Raw genomic sequence first — 25,908 nt, 5'->3', positions numbered from 1 at the left:
ACAAGTTAAACCACGAAAGAAAACGTTGACGTTTTTATTTTTCTCTTTCGAGAGGTTTATCAGTAAGCCTCTATTTCGTGTACTTGACCACGTTTTCCTACTTCGCAACTTTCTAGGCATACGCTAAAGAACTTAAGCAATAAAACAGTGTTTCTTTGAAAGGTTACCTTAAACTACGACAAAATCTCTATTTTCACTCTTTGCACAAACGCAAGAGCGGCTCAAAACTGGAAGCAGCTGAATTATAGCCAGACACTAAGAAAATAACGTACTGGAATGAACTGCTGTAAAACAATGTTTTCCATTCTAAGATCTGATACGAAATTCTTTCTTCAAAGTCTCTCACACTTCTTAATACAATTGCTATAAGGATTTTGAGTTATGTCTTGAAGGACTCTCCAGCCGATAAGTTTATCAGTTCTCATTATCTGCTTCATGGATAATATATTGACATCAAGATAAGAGTTTACTTGGTCATCGGTTGACAGAATGTTCTTATTTTATGAAACCTTACTCTACACTAAGATACACTGTTAGAGTGTGCGGGGGGGGGGGGGGGGGAAGGTTTCAAACTGGATTTGGAAAACACATCTTGTTAACACAAGACCCTAAATAATTTAAGAAACATTGATGGGGGGAAGAGAATTCTACACCCTGTACCCTCCCCCGGATCTGTTCCCAGAAAGCTTCGCTTTGCTTGTGATAATCAAAACTTTTTACTGCATCCCCTCCAATCGCAGGCTCGATCAACCAGTGTATATTATTATGTATCTGTCCTCAGATTAAAACACTTGTAAACAATGATGCCCTCTGTCAGCTACAACAACATTTCCATTTCCTGTGATAGTGACTCCAGTCGGTTTGCTAAAAACACTGGCATTCTTCGATTCCTCTGCAACACCTATTTTCTTTACAAAAACACCAGCCGAATCAAATATCTGCACGTTGAAGTTCTTCAAGTCCGCCACCACGATGTGTCCCTCTGAATCAACCGCCACTCCCGCGGGGCAACTGAACTGACCTTTGTTGCTGCCCTTTTCCCCGATCTTTGCTAAAAACTGTCCTTTCTTGTCAAATATTTGCACTCGGGAGTTCCCAGCGTCCGACACTAAAATGCTGTCGTCCTGGTCAACCGCAACATGTCGTGGGCAGTTGAATTTTCCATCGCCATCTCCATACACGCCGAAGTGCATAATCGCTTGGCCATCGGAGTCGAAGATGTGCACTCGGTGGTTATCGCGTTCGGCTACGATGACCCGACCCTCTGAGTCCACGGCGAGGCCACAAGGACCTTTTAGCTGTCCAAGACCGTTGCCTTTTGAAGCAAATTTTCGAAGGAACTGTCCTTCGCGTGTGAAAACCTGAAAGGGGTTAAAAAAAAATGATAAAAATATGACACTACTTAAAGTAGAATGGTAAAAAACGAATCTTACCTGTATTCTGTGATTTCCATGATCTGCTACAAAGATGTTACCACTTTTATCCAAGCATACTCCCGCTGGATACCAGATCTCCCCATCTGCTTTACCCCGTGTGCCGAACTGGTACAGTAGGCGACCATTTGTGTCAAAAATCTGAATTGAAAATCGATATTTAAAGTGCTTGAACTAACATCGATTTTGGCATGATAACTTTTCATTACAGTTTCGAAGCATGCTGTGATCCAGAATTCTATGTAGATTCTATCGAATGCAAATACTTATATCCATGCGTTCCCTCTCAAGTAGTTCACGTTTGCACAAGAAAATCGTCCAACACAAAGCTTAGATTCATTTGCCAAACATTTAGAATTTATTTTCTATCGTGTAAATCATTAGTTTATCGAAACAATAACCCAATATTGGCTCAAAATATGCTGAGTTATTAGTCTAGAAAGACTATCTGTTCCGTGAGGTAAATAGTTTTCCAGGGGCAGAGACATCGCAGAGGACGCAACCCTACCTGAAGACGGTGATTGTGATGATCTGACACCACAAACAACCCCTCAGGGTCAGCAGTCACTCCCCACGGCTCGTAGTACTCATCATTAGTCTTATTACTGTTGGGTGCAAACTTCAACAACATTGGACCAATATTTTCAAAGTCTATTCCTGACGTGACCTGAAATATAATAAAAACCTCAGTTTACATTTATTATCTTTCTTTCGATCTTGTTGGTTATCCTCTTCAAAACTACTGCATAATTTGCGAGCACAAAACAATATATTACTGAGTATAATTTTTCAAAGTCTCTTCCATATGTAATCTAGCTTTAATACATTAATCTTTCGATCAAGTATGTTACTTTTTTCAAGTCAACTGGATGATCTACGAACTCACGTCTATATATTACGTCAATTCCGGCAAGTGCCAAAATTTTTTCCAGGTTCTAATTTATTTTATTGTATGCGATTTTTAAGACAGGCTGGCCCAGATCAGCTTTAAAGCTGGTTTAAATGGGGGTCTGTATAAACTGGAACAAGGCCAGACCACAATAACGTAAGTTACGCACCCTACTCTTTGCGAGAATTGCGTGGATTTGCGTGGGTACTGGCTAACCAGTACAGAGAAGATGCAGGAGTCGGGACCTCCGGTTTATCGTCCTTATCCAAGAAGACTATAGTGTCTAACCGTTTGCAGATGTCAGAGCAAAGGCAGCACTTTCTATTCAGTTATCATAAGACCACAAGTGTTGGTCAGGTCTTAGGTTCGCACTCTCGACCTACCACACGGCAGTCCGGTGCTCCATAACATGAACTAACCAAGCCTGGTTGATGTTAACTCTAAGATTATAAAGGAGCTTCCAAAACAGCTATAATTACAAATACTTAAAAAATCAGACCAGACCTGTAAGTCAAAGGAACTTCCTTGAATAGGTTTACCCCGGATGTGAACCGTGATTTGATGATCTCCCTTTGAGACTGGCGTGAAGGAAGCCGTATAAGTGCCATCATCATTGTCGTCTACGTCGGCTGTGATCGGCGGACCATTTGGACAGTGAAGTTTGACTGACACCTGGTCTCCTCCTACAGAGTGAGGTATGATGTCAGCTGACACACTGACTAATGTAGGTTACACTTTGAAAATTGAAAAAACCTGAAGATTCTCTCTTTCTTAGGGCACACAACCCCACTGGGGAGAAATTACATTTTTAACTATAATATCTACTGACCAGAGGTACATGGTTCGCCATTTCTATCCTTTGCAATGATTGTAAACGTTGACTTGTGCCCAACCTTAGCTCGGCTGAGCCCGGGGCCCTCTGCGCATGACAGCATAGGGAACACGAAACTGGTGGAGACTTGACCGAGCTGAGCAATGACTTTGGAGAGCTGCTGGTCACTGGAAGAGAACTCAACTACCTAAAGAAAGATGATTTTTTCGGCCAATGAATTTTTACATTGCTTAGAGAGCAGAATCCCTCATGGGTGGGCGTCCCTTCTCATGGAGGGGATTTAAGAGGGCGAGGAACCATTGACTTCAGGGGTAGGACGAGGGAAAGGACACACCGCTTAGATTTGTCGATTCTTTGGTAATCCCGCGTTAATAATAGTCATAGGACCGAGTGGAGTTCAATTTGGTCTGTAATCATATACACCAAGTTTTGACAATCTTGAGGAATACTGACTTTAAGTCTCGAGTCTAAATCAAGTTAGAGAAGACTATATCAAAAAAATGCTTTTATGGGGCTACCGTTTCACAGTCTCCTATTCTCGTTCGCAGGTCCGCTGTTTTCCGAGGTCTGTAGTTTTATGGCATAAGAACAAAAAAGTTGACAATTGGTTAAATACAATACCTCGTTTTCTTCCGGTTCACACTGCGACTCGTGATCGTTGAGGCTCTGGAGTCTGCTGACCATCTGCGGCTTCACCAACATTATCTCAGCCTCGTTTCCATACCTGAGCACATTCTCTGTGAACTCGCAGCTGCTAAGCAGGTTTTCTAAGTCTAGTTCCAGAATTTCCTGCTGAGAAGTTAAAACCTGAAAACAAACAAAATGAGGCGTCATTTTCCCTTCTCCAATTTGCCATAATTCACAGAGAATCCAAAAATGTTTGATAAGAAAAACTTGCGGTGTGTAATGCGTGATTTAAAATGGCCTGATCCTGCAAAAATGCAAAGAAACTGGAACACATGGACATCAGCAGCACAGAGTCATCTTACAGCTCATATGAGAATATCAGTCTTTTTGTATAACTGTCTTAAGATCCTACCTTCTCTTTGGAGCTGGATATGCTTTCAAGCTGGTCGATGAGTTGTCGTTCTTGTTCTTCTAATTCCCGGATGTGATTCTGAATGGTGTTATGAATGGTGTCACGTACTACTTCAACCCTCTCTCTCAAATCTCTCGTGACGTCATGTACCTCCTCGACAGCCGCGCGGAGGACTGGAATCTTGCGTTTGGTCTTGTCTTGAAGAGCCGTGATAGATGACCTGTATTTCTTGACAGCTTCTTTAAGATCCACATAGATGTGCTCTCTGTGTTCGTAGATAGCACAGTCTCGACATATGGCTTCGTCACACGATTCACAGAAGTACTTGAGTACCTGAGATGTTTGGGCGAATAATGAAGCAACTTCAATTTTGAAACAAAACATGTTCAGATTATCATGTTAAGAAGCGCAAAAAGCAACCACGTTATTGACTTCCAAAGTAAAAGAGCTGTAAACAGAACGATTTATATAAACCAAATATTATCTTTGTTTATTCATATATACCTCTCGTGGATGCACAGAGCAAAATGAAGGACAGCGAATAATTTCCTTCACTTCATTTGCCTGGATTTCTTCAAAAGACAAAATCCTGTGATCTTTTGTCTGGCGAATTCTTTTGTGGGCAACCACGCAACTTGTACAGAGGTTTTCCACGCAGTCAAGACACCGAGCTGTGGCCTGGGAACTATCCTCGCAGTTGGTGCATTTTGTTGGGTTCTGCACAGCTAACACTGTCAACATGTTGTTGATGAAGAAATTCAGCGGAAATGCCTCGATACCTTTGGCGGGAACAGGCACAATCAGGCGACATATTGAGCAAACGAGGGTTCGGTCTTGAGGTCTATAAATGATGGAAAGATACACAGTATGTTTTCCGCGCTTTAGAGTTGATTTCCTCGCATTGTATTGCGCATTCTATTCTGCCTATAATTGCGCGCAAACTGTCCCAAATTAGCGCGGGCTCAATGACTCATCGAGATAGTTTGCTATGAAAGACCCATTAAAGGGAAATAACAGCCGTTCTCTTCTGAACAAGCTTCGTCACCCTTTTTTTCATCCTCCCCTTTTTGCTGTAAAACTTTCAAGAAAATGTTAGGTTGGGAAAACAACCCAAAGAACGACCTTTTTATTTACAACTTTAAATTTGAGATTACCTGTAGATGAATAATCTTTATTACAAACAGGAAAAATGTTATATAAATTCTGATGAAAAGATCGTAACCACGGTTCACATTGTAAACCTTACATAACTGTTTTACAGGTCCGTGTGCGCATGCAAGTGAATTGGGCCCAACAATTATTTTGTTCAAACTTCGCTGGAAAATCAAGAGGGAGGGGCGAAAACCCACAGATTGGAAATAATTATTTTTGTAAGTAAAGTAAACGCAAAGTTACTTCAACGAAAGAGGAACTCAAGAAACTTTAAACAAAGGAGGTGCATCCAAATGTTTTTGCTTCAGAGAGCAAATAGACCATTATTCTAGGAGATAAGCAATATTACTGAGGAGGGATTTGTGTATTACGTCAGCAGATGTGCTCGTCCTCGACAACACTATTAATTCGAAGTCGATGTCCAAATGGTCTTTGATCAAAGAATACATGTTGTTGAACACGAATTTCGTTAGGGGCGCCTTCCGGTAGCAAAAATGAGTATGTTCGCCATTCAAAATTGACGCACAAAATTTCCTGTACTAGCTCTGTACTGCCAAATATTTTCTTCATGACCAACTTCAGATGCAACCGAGCATTTTGGTGTTTCCTAAACAAGCCATAACCCTTCTAAGCACTCAAAAAATTGCAGATATATTTCTTTTTCTTTCTTTTCTTGCAAAAAAATTGGGAAACTAGAAAATATTTTTCACGAGAAAAGCAAACAAGCATGTCATGGTAAGTTAACTTTCAAGAAAAGGTGCAGTATGCGTGACTTAAAACACCAACTAAAAATTGATAAAAATTTTCCCACCCTTTGTTTTGCAACAAAAGTGAACGAGATTTTTTTAAAAATATTTATTACTGAAAAAAAATTATCTCTCTACTTTGGAGTTTCTTTTATGTGATAAGATTAATGAGTAGTTGAAGTCTCTAAAGTTGAATTCCGCTAATGTGGCGAGAAAATTAACCTATGATCTCTCTGGTACCCGTTAACTTTTGAAATCTTTTCGCGTTTAAATATTAAAAACAACTTTGATCTTTCATCCACAGCTTAATTTAAAGTCAGATAAATATCACCAGTTTTTCTGTTAAATTGTGAACTTTTTGAGATAAGACGGCAGGATATTTCACGTACGTAAAGGGAAAATGCTTAGATGGCCTTTTAGACATAACGCAATTTAATTTGATACAGCGAAGCACTGGCAAAGATGGCTTTGACAAAGCTATAAGGGCCAAAGGCCAAAAGCTTTTTAAGGAGGTCTTCAGCTTTCACTTCCCTTGCATTTTTTCAAGCAAGGCGTGAGAACCAAACGATAAATTTCTCAATATTACCATCAGAAAAATACAAGTGGATGATTCATACCTTATGTTAGAATCAAGACAGTTTTGGCAAAAAGAATGCAGGCATGGCAAAACCTTGGGATTCTTGTACGTCTCGCTGCAAATCCCACAAGTAAGTTGGTAGTGATCGGTGATTTTATTCACCGGCACAGATCCCATACTGGCGGAGAGTTTTGCGGAAGAATTACATGGAAACCACAGTGAGAGCCCCTTAAAAGGCTCGTCCTTACGATGTTCCGTTTACCAATAAGCCAGTAGAGTCGTCAAAGAACTTAGCGGGTTGATTTCACGGGTGCTAGGGGCTTTGATTGGCTGATTAATGCTCGGTGTGATGTAATGATATGGGTTTACATGACAGACTTGTTTTGGTCTCATATAAGAGGAAATTACCCAAAAATAGCTTTTTTAAACTTTGAAGTATTTTTGTTTGCTACTTTTATTTCTGAAGTATTGAAGTAGGAGGTTAGATGTTTTAATTTAATCCTGAACGTGGGCTAAAAATCCACTCGAGATTTAAGACGTTATGTCAAAAATTCTCCATGTTCTTTGAAAGCACATGCTATGATAAGGTAATAATTCTAGCTTAGAGGGATAAAGTATTATTTGACTTGGGTGCTCGTTTAAAAGAGGAAATATCATAACCACATTTCAGAGTGTTAGATTGGGTTTTTAGTCCTTGATTTCCTCTTATTTCTGGACATAACAATAAATGTTTGATAACCTTGTTATTTCAATGCCCATCGAACCACAAACCATACTATCGACCGAGACCTTTTCAGGCGATAATTGTTTAATATAGGAAATGCTTGCGACCAGTCAGCGAAATACGTAAAAACGCACACAGTTATCCTGCCCTCCAGAGGTGCTTTATAGATTGCTTTCCCGCCAAAACAGATATACCAGGATTTCCCTGGTATACACGGTTTTGGTTTTACTGTACTTCGCTCTGTGATCGGTCTAGAAAACTTGCACCACCTCTCAAAGTATCAGATGCAAAACCTAAATCAATCACAACCCAGTCACTCACGTTTTCCAGCGCTTCAGGCAAATTCAGAGTCATTGATTCCTTTAAAAATTTTTCTTTTGTTTTTTTTTTTTTTTTTTGGCCGCTGTGATATTATTAAATAAGTCTCACGGCAATAAATCTAGAAGGGCTCTATATCAACCACGATCAGCTGCAAGAGCTTTTGGAGTACTTAAAGTAACTTTATGAATAAATTAATTTGGGTAAATTTAGAAGCAGTCCTTGCTTTTAAAACCAATGTTCGGAACTCAGAAATACACGTTCTAATCCTGGTTAAGGTCACTTTGTTTTTGTTCTAAGGCAAGACACTTCACTCCCACAATTTATCTCTCCAGTATTAATCTGCAACAGCAAACGCCCAGAAAAACGCTAAGGGATAACCTGAGTAGCAAAATCCCTTTTCGCTCCAGGCTGAAGTACCTACAACAAGCTCTAACAACAAATCAATTAAGGGCGCAATGTACACTTTTGGACGTACATAAGTTGCTAAGCAACCTCGTTGGCCAAAACCAAGAGCTCACTTAGGATTGTAATCTCCTAACGGCCACCGTCACGCGCAAAACAAAAATTTCTTGTTAAAATCACAAATAATGTTTCGGTACCTGCATACTCCCTCTAAGAAGTCATTAACACGCTTTAACGCGTTTTTAGAAAAACTAACATTCTCTCAGAAATGAATGTACACGGTAAATTCAACGACTGACTTAAATTCTGCGAAATGCAACTTACGCTGGGCAAGCGATAAAACCTAAAATATACTATATCCTGGGATGTTAGCGGAAAAAATAAAAAGGGTTCTTGCCCCCGCGTAGGATTGACTGCCCATGCATAACACGAAATCTACGTAATTAACCGATAAAGAAAAATTTAGAAAACTCAACGTAGTGGAAGTTTCGACTGTAATACTTGAAGAGACACTCAATCCTAGTATTTCATAAGATTTGAGTGAACTTTTCTTGAAAATTATCAATTAAATTAACTTAATTGAAGAAGAAAAAGTAAATCAATCATTTATTAGATTACCTCACACAGCAAGAAGTCAAGTGAACGGAGCGTGAAGCGGAAAGAGTGTGATTAAAAAATTATCGCATTCAGTCGGGGAGCAAAACTTGCGTTTCCCAAATCACTCCCACAAACAATGGCAACAGTGAAAGATGAAAAATATTCACCTCAGTCCTTAGAGTGCCCTATCTGTAAGAACATCTTCAGCGATCCAAAAATCTTGCAATGTCTTCACTCGTTCTGCCGGAAATGTCTGGAGAGCTACGACGTAATCGGGGCAGGAACGAACTCGATCGTTTGTCCCCTCTGCCGAAAGCTGACTCCAATTCCGTCCGAGGGAGTCCACATTCTCCCGAACAACTTCCTTCTGACAAACGCGCTGGATCATTTGTCCGTCAAATCAAGCAAAGAGTATACTCTTCATTGCACAAACTGCGAGGACGAAGCAGCGGCGACGTCCCGATGTCTGGAGTGCGCCGAGTTTCTGTGCTCGAACTGCGTTTTGGCTCACCGACGAATACGAGTGACGAAGGACCACCGCATCCTGTCGCTTGACACACTGCAAGCCGACAAACAGACTCTACATCGTCCATCCTTCTGCGGACAACATACGGACGAGATGTTCATGTTTTACTGCGTCCCATGCGACTGTCTCATCTGCCGGGAATGCACAATTCTTGATCATCGAGGACACAAGTATACAGGTATGACTATAATTATAGAGCTTGGAAAGCAATAGACTTCCCATGTCTCTATTCCTCTCCCTGGTATCGTTTTTGATTTTAAAAATAGGTTGGGAATTTATAAAGTTTTCTTTTGGCAATATTGCAAATTTGAGTATACTTTCAAAATTACAAACCGTTTTTGAAAATCATTTCAGTTATCAAAAACGCAATTTTGAGATCAGATTTAAGTTACCGTGTAGATATGTTATTGAGACGAAATTTACGTTTTCCATGAGGTTAAGGAAAGTCACAAGAATAAATTTATTCCTGTCACGAGCGTGTTTGAGCGCCTTTCAAACTAAAAGAAAACGGTCTAGGTAAAACTTTATTTAAATAAAACGTGAATTGAGAGGGCTATTTGCTCAAATGATCGTAAATATCGACCTGCGTTAAAAGAATTGTTTGACCAAACATCACAGAATACCTTTTCACAAATTTTTAACAGGTTATGACAGTAGAGACATGCAAAAGTCAAAAGAGCACCAGCTACAGTAACTTGTGGTCATTTGGAGAAAATCAAAACAGCTCGAATTGGTCTAAAGCTTTAAACTTTTATTTAAACCAAAAGGGAATTCTTCTTTAGAATTAAAATTAAACTGAAAGACTGGAAAGAATCTCCTACTTTTAATCTAATTGAGAGGGTTCATGAGCTGAATCTTCTCTTGACTTATACAAATGCGTCTTTCAGGCTCGTTTAAGACAATGATGACAGATTAAATTGATTGGCAGGGTGTAATAAATAAACATTCTCCTCTCAGTTAAGCCTGGACTCTAAGTTGAGTCATGAGGACACTCCTTCCTAAACTTACGCACGGACAATTACGGAAGAGTGAGAGCATCTAGGAACTAGGCTGTCTTAAAACAATTTTCAGATAATTGAGAAATGACGCGTCTCCATGCTTCCCTTGATGGACCAAAGAGAACAGGATAGCTTTTATAGTTCTATGGAAAATGAGTTAGTATTACCTCTTTTAACAACTTAATCTTTAAAAAAAATTCTTTTAGGTCTAAAAGAAGCACTCGAAGAAAGAAAGATTCTTATAGATGAGCGACTTAAATTCTGCATCGAAGAGAAGATTCCTCCAGTCCATGATGCTGTACACGAGGTCAAGACCATGGCAGCTAAGCTACGCGCACGTGCAGAAGCTGTTAAAAGTGAGATATGTAGCACCGCGGAAGAATGCGTGAAGCGCATTGTCAGCCGCAAACAAGAAATACTGGCGAGGGTAAGTGAGTAACTATGGGAGCCACATATCTAAGAAAATATGGTAACCCACCAGGACCAAAAACTTTAATCGTGAAGTAAGAGAAGTTCCTCCTATGAAGAACTGTATTTTGCAATCGCGAAATACAGGGAAACCACTAGACCACGAGCTCTTAACTTAGAATTGAAATACGTTATATTATCTTACTCTTCAACTTACAATGACATAAAATTTACTTCACGGAAAATCATTACTTTCCTTGGAATGATTTTAAAATAGCGAGAAAAAACTGATGAAAAAAATAACGAATACGTTGGTTTTCTCAGTGGGGAAATAGGAAATGATTAGAAATTCTAATTCAGTACAAATTGAGACCAAGCCTCCATGCTTTTTTCTCTTGTTCACGAATTCAAGGATACATTGTACCTTCTCCACTACTTAACCTGCATTGAATTCATTGCATGTTTTCTTCGATAGGTTGACGCCCTGGAGCAAGAGAAAGAGGCTGTGCTCCGCCATCAACAAAACCAACTAGAGACGGAACTTTTCAAGTACACCAGCTCCAGAGACTTCGTGGAAAATGTAGTTCTGCATGGAAATGAAGTTGAAATCATCCAACTTCGACAACTGATGCTAGATCGTCTTGATGAACTCAACGCCATCAAACTGGATTACAAAGAACCAGAAGAAAATGACGTCATCGATTACATCCTAGACTCGGAAGCTGTGGAGAATGTGGCAACCACGATGGGTCGGGTGGCATCTAGTGTCACGTTTACCGCTCTGTGCAGCGCACGGGGCCTCGGGACCAAATCGGGGAAAGTCGGTGTTGAGTCGTCCTTTATCGTCGAGACAAAAGACCGCTTCGGGAATACATCGGTTGAAGGCAGCCATACATGTCCACTGCAAGTAAAAGTCCAAGCACCCGAGGGGTTCTTTCTTGGAAACAAAGTCACGAACAACGGAGATGGCGGCTGGAGAGTGCGTTACACTCCAGTCACGCACGGCAAACATGATTTGTATGTGACCATCAGAGGGCGCGAGGTTAAAGGAAGTCCTTTCAGCGTCAATGTGGTGGAAGGGATTGATTACACAAAGGTTGGACCAACATTCATGAAGATTGGCTCTCAAGGAACAAAGAGCGGGGAATTCAAGCAACCCTGCTCCGTAATTACCGACCAGGAAGGAAATATCTACGTTACAGACTTTGTCAACTGTCGAGTTCAAAAGTTTGACGCCCTTGGAAAGCATCTTCAAGATTTTGGATCCCGTGGAAGCAAAGATGGCCAGTTTCAGAATCCTTGCGGTATTGCGGTAGACACAAATGGAATAATTGCCGTTTCAGACTGGGATAATCATCGTGTACAGCTGTTTAGTCCCGAGGGAAAATTTATCGGCAAGTTTGGAACGAAAGGTAAGCGCAATGCCTGCAAATAGTACCTTAGGAAATTTCATCGGTTCTCCTTGTCGAGAAAATTCCTTGAAATTGACAATAGGATTTTCATGGATAGAGTACGCTTGCATATTTTCTTTTATTGACAAACGAGGTATGGAAAACGAAATATCAGCTGGTCCTGGCGATTTCTAAGATACTTGCTCTGTATAGGCTTTAACAGGCCAACACAACTAAAAGATAGTTCAGTGGAAGAACATCCGACAAGTAAACCGTTAGCCATGCGTCTAAAACGTACTAAGAAATTTTTTGCCACGACTTTACGACCTCTATGTTCAAAATAAATGTTAGGCATGTTGCACAACATACTTCCATCAATCTGGAAACATCATTCAGTTCCATTTTATCAACTAAGCCAAATTGATGGAAGATCTTTCTCGAATTTTCAGGACCTGAGGACGGGAAACTAAATCATCCGGCTGGTTTGGCGTTAACCAAAGATGGCAACTTACTCGTGGCAGATAAAGACAACCACAGAATACAACTCTTTAACATGGATGGTACCCACATCATGACGTTTGGTTCCCAAGGCAATGAAGACGGGGAGCTAAATAGCCCAAACCACGTGGCTGTCACTGAAGACAACAGTTGCTTGGTAACCGACACAGAAAACAACCGCATCGTAAAGTTTGACTCCAGTGGCAAGTTCCATTCAAGCTTTGGTGGAAAAGGTAGCAGCGATGGGCAGCTTGACCGTCCCGCAGGAATCACGATAGATTCCGAGGGATTCATAATCGTTGGCGATTTCCAAAACCACAGAGTGCAGATTTTCCAACCAGATGGGAAATTTTATGCCACATTTGGCAGTGAAGGAGATGGAGAGGGTGAATTCAAATTCCCAAGTGGTGTTGCTTTGACAAAGGATGGGCGAGTTATAGTGGCTGACAGGCATAATCACAGGGTTCAGGTGTATTAATCACAGTCAAATATGGTCACTATGATACAATAATCTGTGTGAGCTGGAGGCGGTTTAGTACATACTGGCTGGGAAGTGTGCTACTAATAGATTGCACAGTTTTACAAAAAACTAAAATTACATTCATCACCTTAAGAGTGAATCACTTTAAATAACAAAGTACCAGTTTAAGTTACAGTAAGAATAAAAGTAAATAAACAAATGTTCATCTATTTCTCAAGATGGACTGCAAATAGAAGACAAATGTTTGTACAAACTATCTGTCAACCAAAGGTAGTAAATTATTTGTGTAGTCACTGATGGCTATTTAAAAACATTCCTTTAGAATAATTTACTAGAAAAGCATGTAAACAGAAAGCCATTGACGACTGATGTCAATGGTTTGGTGACCAGTAAACAGGAGAAAATCACCAACTGAAATATTGCTAAATTGTTAAATGTAGAGACATGAGCAATGGCTACTTCTGTAGGATTTGACAGCTTGTAAACTGAAAAAAAACCCTAGATGTTAAATATGAGAAAAATAAAACTTTCCTTCTAAGATAGAAAATGTGTTATGTTTCAAGCTATAGCCTATTTGCCAAAGGCACTTTTTACCTACTCTTCGCTTGGTATAATGTTTTTCTACACCTGTGGATGTTGTTGTGTGACATAATTATATTACCCAGAAGCATTTGACAAAGACCTCATGGTCTATTGTATTGTTCTGTTGTTTGCTCTATTAAACTGTTTTGTTCTTGTAAATACATTAAGAAGGATGGTGATTAAGCTTTGAGCCTGGTAAAAAAAAAAAGGCAAGACTAATAAAACTTCTTTCTCTGTTTTGTCCTTGATATAAATTTCCTGTTTTGTGGTCCAATAACATCCAAAAATATTTATATCTTGTAGGGCATGCCATACCCTGACAAAGTGTTAACTATACGTTGCGTTACACATTGCCTCCTATACAGTTACAATCGCTGTAATGCTGCATTTCCCATGAATGAATTTGGCAGTTATTGATTCGAATAGGAACATAATTTAGGATCATATAAAGTTTTTGAAAGCCTCATAATCGATTATTTCCACAGAGTAGCGAAGCCATCCGTGTCAAATATGGAGGCATATATTAGTCGATTTCTCGCGACGGGTTCGCTGAGTCTCTTATAACACAACAACGCAAAGCCATTACTTCCTCGGTATACATCAACCTCCCTGGACTACATCAACTCATTTGCGGAAGTATAAGGATTAAGTTTTTCGAAAAGGTTGTTTCCACATCTCTTAAAACATATCGCTGACGCCTGTAGCTAGTCCTTGAGCTCGTATATGTGCTGCCAAGAACACCCCTATCCGTGCTTCTGCACAAAAAAATCATCTTTGAGTGATAGCCAAATAAAAAGAAAATGTAAAAGACTTACCAAAGAGTCGATCCACATTGCGATTTTCTTCTCTAGTTGTGGGCTCTAGCCTGTCTTCAAACGACTGTTGGCATAGCTGGTCTTCACTCAAATATCGCCAGGCATTCATTGTATATAGAATCCAGTTTTCCTCTGTCGAATATTTTTAGTGTCCAGTTTACTCCGGTCAATCCTGCATTTCGTGTTTTTTTGGCAATTTTAGGTGATGGGAGGTCATGGGGGGAAGCTTTTCATAAAAAGTGTCCAAATACTCATAATATTTAGTTTATTGATCGACGAAAAAAGAAGAAAAAAACGAATTATCCCAAAATTACCGACGTCCAAACCCGCTTCCATAGGTGTTAGCGCCCGTATTCTTTTAGCCAGCGGATTACCACTAATAGACGCGCGCGCTCCCTTGACAACCAACATTCGATTGGCAACAAAGTGCAATTATCGTAACACGGTTGCGTCCTACAGAAATTTTTACAAACAATTCTGTTTTTTTTTTTACCGATTTAAGACCAGTTTTAATCTTAATAGACGACTCAGTGTTTTCTCCTGTTATTCTCACCGACATAAGTCAATTTTATCCGCGATGGCCTCAGAAGTTCGAGACGATCTTCACCTGACATCGACAGGAAAAGGACATTACTATAGGTCTCCACACGGTTTCCCACCTCAAGGATTCCGCGTAAGTTTTTCTCTGATTTTTCTCTGACGAGTTTTCTATATCTTCAGTTTGAATGTCATCTCATATCATATCATAACCACGTCGTATTATGACTGGAATCATTCTTTGGCTTGAAGTCTTTTATGTACGATTTTACTTGTAAACATTTGTGTTTAGTTATGTCGATCCACTTCATTCCCGGTTTGAATCTGCATGTACTGTGAATATACGAAATCGTGTCCACGATAGGCCAATGTATAACAAAAATTAACTGCTTGAGATCAGAACGATTCGTTAGAGCGGTCTTAGGATGCATGCTTCCGTCTCTTTACATTCCCATCCCTTACGTCCCCTCCCCCCCCCCTCCCCTCCAAGATCTCGGTTCTATCGTTTCTCCCTCCGCACTGTCTGCCATACGTTTCTTTTATTCTTAGCTCTGACAATTTGGTGTTAAATCGAAATAAATCTCATAGTTGATGGACATCTCCCCATCACTCTTTTGCTTAACCCTTTAACTCCCAGAAGTGATTGACTTGTAACTTCTCCCCATAATATCCATACATTATCCAGCAAAAAGGTAATGAGAATACTCAGACTTATCAGGTTGAAGTTGTCATCTTGATCTAACACCAAATTCTTGTAACTAATTCGCAAGGAAATGTTTAGCAGCTAGTGGGTAGAATTAACGATCAGATCTTAGGAGTTATATAAAAGGTTAAGAATGAGGCAGACACTCCTGGGAGAGAAAAGACGAAAAGCAAATATATGTTTGGTCTAATTTAATGAGAGTCTCCTACACCCCTTGGTTAAACTCAGTTATTTTAAAATAATGGGCCTTTTCATGCATCATCATCATCATCATCATTAATTCAATGTAATTGCCTCACACAAAATTTGAGGTAATCACATTGAATTAATAATTTACTTTTTCTAAGCTCAACAGGTTTACATGACAAAAAGATAATGTGATGTCTTATCTCATTTTTTCAAGAACTACCAGTGTTCAATTTTAATGACATAGTTTATCCAATGTGGAGTCCATCCCTGGTGGAAACCCTCGTCAAAACTTAATCATAGCTAGCAGTTCATGAACAATATACTTTTACATTTTCAAAATAATAAAATAGCCACATAACTGCCATAAGCCATAAAACTGGTCACATGGATGTAAAAAGATCTTATCATGGTTAAGTATTGTTCATTTATGTAACAAAAATCAAATCACAATTCACAGCAAAAAAATGGCCCTATCACACTTAATGTAAAAAGCATAAGGGGACCCTCTTTATTGACTTTGAAACATCATTTCTCCATGAGAGGAAGAGTACTTCCAAAGTAACTCACTCTGTTTTTTTATCTTTTAACACTGAAAATATTATTTTATGGTTAAATATCAAGCTTTAATTTCTTGAATATCTTGTGAGGAAAATTGATCTGAATATTATTTCTTCCCTTGCATCTCAGAGAACTGTTTATGATGTGTTACCACCTGTCCTCACAAACCCAGATTACATTACTGATAGGGAAAACTTTCAAACAACCACTGGTACAACTCATGACTACAAGGCACATGGTGGAACTCTGAGTAACTCACAGTTCAAGAAGGCTCCAGGATCATGGAAAGTTCATTATGTAGAAGATAATATTGGAAAGGTGATTAATTGATGTGTTAAAAATTAAGTGTTAAAATCTCTTTCCTGATGTGGACATTTTCAACATACTTTTGTCATGTGATCTATAGAATTGTTAGTTAGTTGTTTTTCAGTTTTTGTTCCCACAAATTTGTTACCTCTTTTTGGTGAATTTTAAGAAGTGTCAGAGTTTTTGTTTCAGCAAATGCTGTGGTTCATTTAACAAATGTAATACATTCTTTTAAAGTTTGGACTTAAGCCTCTTTTTTTGTAACTGGATTTTTTCACAAGGGTGAAATGATAGGGGCTCAGTCTGTACACGGTCTGTAGAGATAATGTAGCAGTATCTATGCAGCTCAAATCACAGCATTGTTTTAGTCGCATTATATCATATATTTTTCTTGAATAGTTGAGTGTGAAGCCCTGGAGAAGACCTCTGACAATGGGAAACCAGTGCAGTGAAATGATGTCTCAGTACACAGGGAGACCAGGAGTTAATCTTGACACTGTTTATAATGCAGGGATACAACCATTTAACCTTGCTGATCACCACAGGGAGGGAAACAGTAAGGTATTGGCACTTTTTTTGTTTTTGTTTTGAATACAGTTTTTGCAGTTAAGTGATCAAATATCTGTTTTAATTATTAAACTGAATAAAAAACAAAATCATCATAATCCTGGATCTCATCAAATTAGAACTCCTAGTGTATCTGTATGTTCAAATATGTACACAAACATGTATCCATAAAGCAATGGAGTCCTTGGAAAGTTCTAAGATAGCAAGACTCTCTGTTGATAATTGCTAAATTTTTTTATTTCTTTTATTCCAAATTTAAGTTTTTTAAATTTTGTTTATTATTTAAGACATTATGCCCTGTGAAAATGTATATATACTGGTTTTTGATAAATGAATATTTCTGTTTAAAGGATCTGGTACCATCAACAATAAACAGAGGGATAACAGGGCAGAAGTTTTACCCCAGGGACAGAGGTGTACTGACTTACCACATGGATCCTTATCTTACTACAACACAGAGAGATCACAGAGCATTCACTAAGTAAGCAAAATTTGATTGTTTACCAAGCTTATATGAATAATATGAGATGGCTATTTGTCAATGATATGTATGTTGCAGTCTAATCTAAATTGTATTACAGTCAGTACATTAAAAAAAATAATAGGCCATTTTACAGTTGTGTACTTAGTTGCCAAGCCTTTGATTTGGAGTGAGGCTGAAGGTGACCTTGTTGTGATAGAGACCAGTATCTAGTCAGCATGATATCAAGGTAATTTGCATTTGAAAAGCAGCAAGGTTTGTATCATAACAAGGTCACCCTTAGCCTCATTCCTGTTCAAAGGCTTGGCAACCAAGCACACAACTGTAAAATGATTTATTAAGTGGGAGACATATAGTGGCATTATTTTGGGAGTGCTGGACCTCAACAGATTTCAAAGGTTCTAAAGTGGGGTTGCTTTTTGTGTTCTTTCATGTTAGCAAGGAGAATTCGTGGAGAACATTGGAGTTTCAGCCTAATTTCTTGGCTATAACCCTGAATACCCTCCTCAATCTTGGAAATTTGACCTAAAGCTGAGCTCCAGGATGAGTCTTTTGATTTTTTGCAAGGAGTAAAGGGACCAAATCTCATCTACATGTGTGCTCCACACGGCCATCTTGGCCATTTTGCAGTATACTGTCAAGACACTTGATTATTTGAACCAGGTTAAAGCCCCATGAGTTGTATGAGCTTTTTGGCTTATGAGCAGTCTTAGGCATTTTTATGGCATTAAAAGTAACAGCTACCTTCTGACATGTCTTTTTTCTTCCTCAAAACAGGCATGAATTGGGACGTTACCCAGCCAAAGATTATGCAACTTATTGGGAATGCGAAGAGTACACAAAAGCCTGGGGTCATGGCTCAAAAGAAAATCCTCTACCCCTAAATTCAGTCCCCAGAGAAAAAGGACCCATGAGGGACCGTATCTGGTTCAGAGAACCAACCAATATCCCCAGGCTACCAAAGTCACTGGAGCCTGTACCAAATAAGTAAGATAGGAGCTGAAATGTACAGCAATTAAGTGAAATAGTTAATATTTTGATTATCTATTAATAATCCTCAAGGCCAAGTTGAGAGATGTAATGAGCAATATTCACAAAGTCAAGAGGAAGTTGTCGGAGCAAATGCCTTTTATTTTATTCTTTCCACAAAAAAGGATGCAGAGGCCAATGTGCTTCTTTAAGTGTTGTGATAACCTTGCCTATGGTGATGGTGATCATTATAGAGGGTTAAAAATATAGGATCAATATCAGTATCTGGGTGACTGCCCACCCACCCCTCCCCTAACCCAACATTAACCTTGACTTGTTGTCAATTGACTATTGTTGAGTTAGGGGAGGGGTAGGTGGGCAGTTGCCATGCAGATACTGATATTGATCCAAAAGATATTGAGCAAGAAGATCAAGTGCGGCTGAAATTACCTGAGGAACAAAATACATGCAAAAATTTTAAAAATCGTTAGCTTGAATATTGTCAATAATTTCAAACAGTGCAGAATGAAGGGAAAAAAAATTTGGAATCTGGTGAACTGATCAAATGATATTTCCTTGCAGTTTTGAATGAATGAGCACTTAGAAAATTTTCAAACCTACAAGTGCATTGTTTTCTGCTGACACTCTGCCAATGTTTTGGAAATCAACAGTCCTGACTACCAGCCAGTGTGTTAAATTGTGGAATGTTTTTGTTCCATCTCTAGGGGAATGAAGACACTGATGAGTGAGTCCTACACCATGCCTCCTGAGAGGAAAAGATGGGAATTATTTACCTTAAATGTACCAAAACCTTGGCATGCACCTCTTGAAAGTAAGGAGTTAAATTTTTTTGTCGTTCACATTATTACTAACTTTTTAGTTTTTGTTTATCTTAAGGAGGATGGTCCAAAACGTTCCTCTTTGCTTTTGGTCTTGTTGTTGTTGTTTTTTTAAAGGAAGAGCACATGAATGCAAGACCCTTGTCTCACATTTATTCTTTATCATTTTCTCAGGCCCAGGCCCTGGAGAGACGTTCCGAGTTCCACGGATGTACAACACTGAATACCAATTCTATGGCAGTGAAAAACCAGTCACAATATGAGGAAATATCATGCACTTTTAAGAATTTTCTTAAAACATCACATTTGACAAGCATTCTATAATATTACTCTAAACTATTTTTTTCTTTCAAAAATGTGAGAGAATGGAATGTTATATAATTCTGGAACAATCTTAAACAACATACATGAAGTTTTCGCTTCTTTTCTTAAACTGAACAGCATTCAATAAGGTAAACATTCAAACGAACATGGTCTTTCCAAAACAAGATGGTTGTTTGCCTTGATATCTCTTGTGGATTGTTCTTTATTGCATTATGTGTAGAACAATATTTAATCATTCTTTTATTGCAAAATAATTTCAAACAAAAGGAAAACAGTATAACTTAGATTGATTAAGAAGGCTTTGTTGTGTAGTATCTCATCTTGTGTTAATCAGTAGTAATCTTCTCTATGCTTCTTGGTCAGAAATCTCATTGGACAGTGTGTACCTCAAAGTGGTCACTTGGTAAATAACAGTTTATTTTATTACCAAGCTTATATGTAGTTCTGTAAAAAGGAATTATGTTTTGTAAATATTTACAAGGAGAGGAGAAGAAATAAAAAATTCAAAGTAACAGTTTATATACAAGCTACATGTACAACTGTGTTCAATAACGCTTATTCACACGGGGCTGCGTGAGCCTGGTTCCTGGTGGTCTCATGTTTTTCTGTCCCTTATTGCGAGAAGATGATGTTAGGAACCACTGGCCCACTAATCAAAGAAGATAACTTTGGCTGAAAGTTGCGAGGAAGAAGTTGCAATATTCTTGGATGATGAGATTGACTGTCAAAAAAATCTTACAAGCGTTCACCACATCCCCACTTTTTTATTTAAATTCTAGAAACAATGTATTCTAAATGTTTGAAATGTTGCAAAAGATTGCCAGAATTGAACATCCATGACACGTGAGGCTAAATGTAGATATGCAAGAACTATTCCGTTGACCTGTTTACGTCAAGCCGACGAGGGGATATTCGTTAAACTGGGTAGTTATTGGATAGAGCACTTTATTATATGTAAAAGCTGTTTCTTTGTGATTTGTTTTCTCCTGAATCGCGCGTCTTCAAAGGCTACAAAACCGTTATTTTTTTAAGATGAACTTCTCTGGAATGGGAGATCAATTCCTGGCCTTTTATTTATTTTTACATATTTTCCGCGAATTGGAAGGCAACATCGCGTTTCAGTAAAAAGTTTTGATAGGTATTGGATGAAAAGAAATCGTATCAGTCGATATCAGACTTGGGTGGACCTCCATCCTTTCCCACCCTCCATAAAAAAAAGTACAACTGGCGGTAAAAATTATCCCTTTAGACATAAACAGATCGTCATCGTGGGATCTAAAAGACTTGAATCCTATTATTTCCACTATCAGCCACAACGATGTTGCCTTCTTTCGTTATGGCAATTCCACACGGATTCTTAAAACACCCTTCGTCTTCACCGTATGCACCAAACGCGTTGACAAACTCGCCATTAGAATTGAACACTTGCACCCGGTGATTGTGATAGTCACACACTAGGATGTTGTCCTCGTCATCGCAGGCCACGCCCTCGGGGCCGTCAAATAAGCCGTTTTGTGATCCTGCAAAAGGAATAGTAGGAAATTTTTCGAGTATCGCTAATACTCCAGGATTGAAATGGTTATCCTTTACTTTCTCTGTGATTGGTCGAGAAAACTGACTCGTGCTATTCTCTTGACCAATCAGACACAATCTAAAAGCAATCACAACCTGGTCAATCCAAGATTCCCGCGCTTCCAGAAATTTTCTCATATTGCTTTTAGCTTTCATTACTTCCTTGTAATAATTACTGTGTCAGGTCTGATTGACTAATGTTATGCAAACTTTAGCTAGACTGCATTAAGCAATTTACAACTTTTGAAAGGGAAGTTTGAACGAAGGACACCGTTGATATCAATTTTGACTCTAACAGAGTAAACAGAGAAGTGCACTTCACTTGATTCAACCGTCAGAGAGAAACGCATATCTGATTTGCGGCCAGCCTTTAGGAAGATCCATGTTTTTGGCGGGAAGCATCCAGGAAGGGGACGTAACTTTGAACTAAGGCAAGACTTTTAGGGGGAAAAATTCATTCTGCTGGCGGAAAATGCTTTGGGGAGAAAATTCTCTTTGAAACATGTCAAGAGCTTACCTTCTTTTCCAAAGTCAGATAAATATTTCCCTTCCAAATCAAACACTTGAACTCGATCATTGACACAATCGGCTATAATGATCCTCCCTCGCTGATTCACACACACGTGATGAGGGTATATAAACTGTCCTTTTGAAAACCCCTGCGTTCCAAACTGTCGCACGGGCTCCCCGTTCACGTTAAATAATTGCACCCGATGATTATCCTGTTCCGTTACTATCACCAGTTCCCCAGGGGTACACGCCACGCCACACGGATGGTTTAGGAGACCTGGTCGCTCCATTCCGAAGCTGCCGAATTTCCTGATAAATCGACCGTCCTCGTTGAATACTTGAACTCGATGGTTGTTGGAGTCTGCAACCATTATGTGGCCGTTAGGAGCGCGGGCCACACCCTTGGGGTACCTGAATTGCCCCTTATCCGTACCCTCCGAGCCGAACTTAAACATGAACGTTCCCTCAAAGTCGAACACCTGAATTCGATGGTTGTTACAGTCGGAGACAATGAGATGATTGTTCTCGTCGTCTATGGTGACACCCCAAGGCATATTGAACTCCCCTGTCATAAAAGATCGTAGGAATACAGATGCAATTCTGAAGGTTTACACATGATAAATGCCCAGTTTTTCGTCTTTATAAAAAGAGCTGTTAATTGCTAAAAGAAATCAACTCACCACTTCCTCATTTCCCGCAGTGCACTTTCCTCCACTTTCCCCCCGTTCCTTGCCCCCCACCCTCGCCCCCCCGAAAAGTAAAACAAAATTAAATAGAAAAGGAAAGAAAAGCCTTTAAAAGCGTTTATATGTGCATATTTTATATGGAGAGGAAGGGGGTGGTGACATCGGTGGGTCTGTTGGACATGTGGCGCCATGAAGTATCAAAACGAGGCTGCAGTCTATCCATCTTCATTTATAGCCAACTTCCCTCTCCCTCCCATAGCCGCCCCTCACCTCCCCCTTCCCGTGCTAAATCCTACCTCCCCCAGCTCCCTCACAGCCAAAGCACGCCATAACTTTCCCAACTTTTCCAAAATCCATTCTTCCCGTCACGTTAACACTAAAAGGACTCCCATTGATGTGGATATTTCGCATGGTTATGTGGATCTGGTGAAGTCCTCGTGCTGTCGGTTGATAGGATGTGGTGAAGGTGCCGTCTTCGTTATCAATCACATATGCTGCGAGAAATAAAAAAAATTACCTGCTTTACAACTAAACAAACTAAATCAGTGGTAGACACAGCTATGAACTGTTTTTCGTCCTACATTAGATGGTCTTTATTGCGCTTTATCTCCTATCAGAACTCGCTGACATCCTTCTTTTCAATTACTTGACACGAAAGCGCATGTGCTAAAAGATTGTTCAAGTACTTACTCGGGACGGGATCTCCCTCGGGTGGATCAATCTGAACTCTGATTGGTTCCCCTCTGCCACTGAATACCTCGTTCATTCTGTCTTTCGTTGTAACAAGAAACACTGCCTCCACGCCAGACTTAGCTCGATGGATTCCCACGCCGGTTGCAAAACAATATGGCGGGTACGCATGGTAAACCTTCACCTCGCCAATATACTCGAGGGCCTTCCTAAACTCGTCGGTAGAGAACTTGTAGTCAATGAGGTCATCTTCCAGCGGTAGGTACTCCAACTTGACGCTGTTTAAGTCCTGTAATCGCTGTGTCATTTGCTTTTTGACCAGCATCACCTCTGCTTCGTTTCCGTGCCGAAGAAGACTTTCAGTAAAATCTATGCTACTGTTTAGATTTCCCATCATCATTTCGAGTTCATCCAGTTGGATTTCCAGCGTTTTGGATTTCATCCGGTAGATGTTATTAACCTGTGTGAGAATTTCCTCTTCTCTTTCTTGAACAACTTCTCTGCATCGTTTGCAGTTTTGGATAACCTCTTGTCGAACTTCTTCCAGTTTGCAGTCCAGTTTCTGTTTCATTTCTGACACTTTTTCAATAGCTTCTTTCAAAGGGGCTATTCGTTTTTTAGTATTCATAACAAGAACTCCAACCTGGAATAAAGAAGCGATGAATTAAACAAAATAAATACATGTAACAAAGAAACATACTCACGCTGCGACAAACAACTCACACTGTGCAAAATCTCTAAGAAAATTATCTGCCTAAGATCCTGAACTGAACAGCGACATAAAAATAGTGGGAAAAAAGAGCCAGGTTTCGAATGATACCAAAACCCTTAAATGCACTAAAAACAATATTCATGGCATTCTATTCGCCTAGAGTAGTTACTTAGTGGTTGAGAAATTAATTACCGTCGCCAATATTGAGTATCCTTGGGTTAATCACAGCGCAACCAGCAAAAAAAGAAAGACTGAAATAACAAATGAATTTTGTCTGGTATAAACAGCTAGACAACGAGCAGTCCCTCCTTTTCGACGAAGTTCGTCGCGCAAGTCAAAAAAAATTCGTGGAGTTCCGCGTGGCGCGCTAACATCAATTTTAGTTTAATTCGCGCGAAGGACTTCGCCGATAAGGAGTTTAGTACACAGCAGTAATAATAGAGATGCTAGTCTTACAAAATGTAGAAAGTCTAATTTCTTTTTTCTGCTCAACCTACGTACTACGTCTTAAATTAGGTTAGCCAACATTTTCAAATACGACTGAAAAGCTGAATGCCGAAGTATTAGTGCTCTTGATGATTTTAATGTAGCTTTATCCCATTGAATAAAACCTTTAATCATAATGTAACGTAAGAACTTAAGCTTTCCTCTACTCACAGAAATTTCCAGTCAATAACAAAGCAAATAGTTCACGCATTCCGTCGCAACAAAGACTGGATAATTGCGTCTTACCATTTGCCTATGGCAAATTAAAGACGCTATTAGCGTGCTGTTAGCAACGAGATTTGCGGATAATTTCTTACCTCCGACCGATGTTTTTTGTCCACATCTTTTAAATAACCATAATGGTGTTCTCTGTGATCAATGATAAGACATTCGCGGCAAACAGGCTCATCGCACGTCTCGCAGAAGTACTTCAATACATCCCGCTCATGAACCGTGCAAAGCAAGGGTCTGTGTAACTTTTCCTGAACCTCTTTCTGCGACTGTAGTTCACCCAAAGCGATAACTTCGTGTTCTTTGGTCATTCGCGTTCTGCGATGAGCTGCAACGCACTGCGAACAGAGAAACTCCATACACTCAATGCATCGGGAAGTTGCCCTGTTCTGCTCGTCGCAATTTGAGCAAACAACAGGGTTGGAGTTGCTCTTCGCAACGGAGAGAAAATCCAACATGTTGTTGATGAAGAAATTGGTTGACAGTGCTCCGACGCCTTCCTTAGGGACGGAAACCTCGCATCGACAAGTCGGACAAATGATGGTGTTTTCTCCGCTGTTGATGAGCCCATGTAAACAATGTTGACAAAAAGTGTGCAAGCAGGGAAGAACTTTGGGCATCGTGTACGTCTCCAGGCAGATCGGACATTTCAAAAGGTGCTCTGAAAGTTTCTCCACTTCGACAGATGCCATGTTCAAAATTAATTATCCAACAGAGTTACTGCGAGATTATTATAAAATTCTGTCTTGGAAATTTAACCATTGCTTAATCTTTCCATCCGATATTCTACGATATCATGGCTGGTAGGCTTTTATGGCATAGCAGCGCTCCTTCAAGCATAACAGAGAACCACACACAGTTTGTAAGTGGTGACAAGGTAATTTTTAACACGCCCTTAGCAAACAAGTTTCCGCAGTGGATAAACTTGACGAAGCAAAATAATACGAAGACGTAAAAGGATCTGATGCCACCTGTAAAGGCACCTGTTTGTGTCAATAGTCTATCGATAATCGAATATGGTTCGGTACCAATCGATAATTTATCGGCCTGTTTTGAGCATTCAGAACTCCAATAAGAACTTGACGAGCTTCCTACCTTAAAAAAGTAAATCAAACTTGGAGGAGATAAGCGAATTAT

The 25,908-nt window shown here is 39.5% G+C and overlaps 4 protein-coding genes across 5 annotated transcripts; 2 read left to right on the top strand and 2 right to left on the bottom strand.

The window, feature by feature from the left end:
* Positions 1-5: 5 nt before the first annotated feature.
* Positions 6-14,521, bottom strand: LOC113684660 (E3 ubiquitin-protein ligase TRIM45). Of its 2 annotated transcripts, none has more exons than XM_027202055.2 (9): positions 14,412-14,521; positions 4,698-5,034; positions 4,194-4,526; positions 3,776-3,961; positions 3,152-3,341; positions 2,827-3,005; positions 1,942-2,100; positions 1,434-1,574; positions 6-1,361 (listed from the first exon to the last, which is right to left on the bottom strand). In XM_027202055.2, exons 2-9 carry the CDS (start codon positions 4,932-4,934, stop codon positions 783-785), a joined length of 2,004 nt encoding a protein of 667 aa, XP_027057856.2. In that variant the 5' UTR covers positions 4,935-5,034; positions 14,412-14,521; the 3' UTR covers positions 6-782. The 2 variants fall into 2 exon arrangements, with proteins under 2 accessions (XP_027057856.2, XP_027057855.2); XM_027202054.2 differs by lacking the exon at positions 14,412-14,521 and adding an exon at positions 6,709-7,011.
* LOC113684659 (E3 ubiquitin-protein ligase TRIM71) lies at positions 8,722-13,561 on the top strand. Its single transcript, XM_027202053.2, has 4 exons — positions 8,722-9,416; positions 10,443-10,663; positions 11,120-12,056; positions 12,485-13,561. Exons 1-4 carry the CDS (start codon positions 8,849-8,851, stop codon positions 13,009-13,011), a joined length of 2,253 nt encoding a protein of 750 aa, XP_027057854.2. The 5' UTR covers positions 8,722-8,848; the 3' UTR covers positions 13,012-13,561.
* A 282-nt stretch (positions 14,522-14,803) lies between the features above and the next one.
* Positions 14,804-20,403, top strand: LOC113684686 (stabilizer of axonemal microtubules 3). The gene is made up of 7 exons (XM_027202079.2): positions 14,804-15,084; positions 16,528-16,716; positions 17,104-17,265; positions 17,622-17,752; positions 18,530-18,739; positions 19,447-19,553; positions 19,735-20,403. The coding sequence occupies exons 1-7, from the start codon at positions 14,989-14,991 to the stop codon at positions 19,821-19,823; spliced, it is 984 nt and encodes a 327-aa protein (XP_027057880.2). The 5' UTR covers positions 14,804-14,988; the 3' UTR covers positions 19,824-20,403.
* On the bottom strand, positions 20,281-25,810 carry LOC113684685 (E3 ubiquitin-protein ligase TRIM45). The gene is made up of 5 exons (XM_027202078.2): positions 24,858-25,810; positions 23,343-23,985; positions 22,949-23,146; positions 21,974-22,531; positions 20,281-21,404 (listed from the first exon to the last, which is right to left on the bottom strand). The coding sequence occupies exons 1-5, from the start codon at positions 25,461-25,463 to the stop codon at positions 21,160-21,162; spliced, it is 2,250 nt and encodes a 749-aa protein (XP_027057879.2). The 5' UTR covers positions 25,464-25,810; the 3' UTR covers positions 20,281-21,159.
* Between the last annotated feature and the right edge of the window lie 98 nt (positions 25,811-25,908).

The sequence above is a fragment of the Pocillopora damicornis genome, chromosome 10 (assembly GCF_964200805.1).
Source record: "Pocillopora damicornis chromosome 10, jaPocDami1.2, whole genome shotgun sequence".
NCBI classification, from domain to species: domain Eukaryota; kingdom Metazoa; phylum Cnidaria; class Anthozoa; order Scleractinia; family Pocilloporidae; genus Pocillopora; species Pocillopora damicornis.
Note: the sequence above shows the minus strand (reverse complement) of the source record. Positions and strands in the feature narration are given on the sequence as shown.

Excerpts from the sequence above, each read along its gene's own strand:
- LOC113684685 (XM_027202078.2), bottom strand. The coding sequence starts at position 25,463 with ATGGCATCTGTCGAAGTGGAGAAACTTTCAGAGCACCTTTTGAAATGT. Across the intron at positions 23,986-24,857 it reads ACAAAAAACATCGGTCGGAG|GTTGGAGTTCTTGTTATGAA; the intron begins GTAAGAAATTAT and ends TCTTTATTCCAG. Across the intron at positions 23,147-23,342 it reads CGAGGGAGATCCCGTCCCGA|CATATGTGATTGATAACGAA; the intron begins GTAAGTACTTGA and ends TATTTCTCGCAG.
- LOC113684660 (XM_027202054.2), bottom strand. The coding sequence starts at position 6,845 with ATGGGATCTGTGCCGGTGAATAAAATCACCGATCACTACCAACTTACT. Across the intron at positions 3,342-3,775 it reads GTGAACCGGAAGAAAACGAG|GTAGTTGAGTTCTCTTCCAG; the intron begins GTATTGTATTTA and ends ATCTTTCTTTAG. Across the intron at positions 3,006-3,151 it reads TGGCGAACCATGTACCTCTG|GAGGAGACCAGGTGTCAGTC; the intron begins GTCAGTAGATAT and ends CTCACTCTGTAG.
- LOC113684659 (XM_027202053.2), top strand. The coding sequence starts at position 8,849 with ATGGCAACAGTGAAAGATGAAAAATATTCACCTCAGTCCTTAGAGTGC. Across the intron at positions 10,664-11,119 it reads AACAAGAAATACTGGCGAGG|GTTGACGCCCTGGAGCAAGA; the intron begins GTAAGTGAGTAA and ends TTTCTTCGATAG. Across the intron at positions 12,057-12,484 it reads CGGCAAGTTTGGAACGAAAG|GACCTGAGGACGGGAAACTA; the intron begins GTAAGCGCAATG and ends TCGAATTTTCAG.
- LOC113684686 (XM_027202079.2), top strand. The coding sequence starts at position 14,989 with ATGGCCTCAGAAGTTCGAGACGATCTTCACCTGACATCGACAGGAAAA. Across the intron at positions 17,753-18,529 it reads GATCACAGAGCATTCACTAA|GCATGAATTGGGACGTTACC; the intron begins GTAAGCAAAATT and ends TCCTCAAAACAG. Across the intron at positions 18,740-19,446 it reads CTGGAGCCTGTACCAAATAA|GGGAATGAAGACACTGATGA; the intron begins GTAAGATAGGAG and ends TTCCATCTCTAG.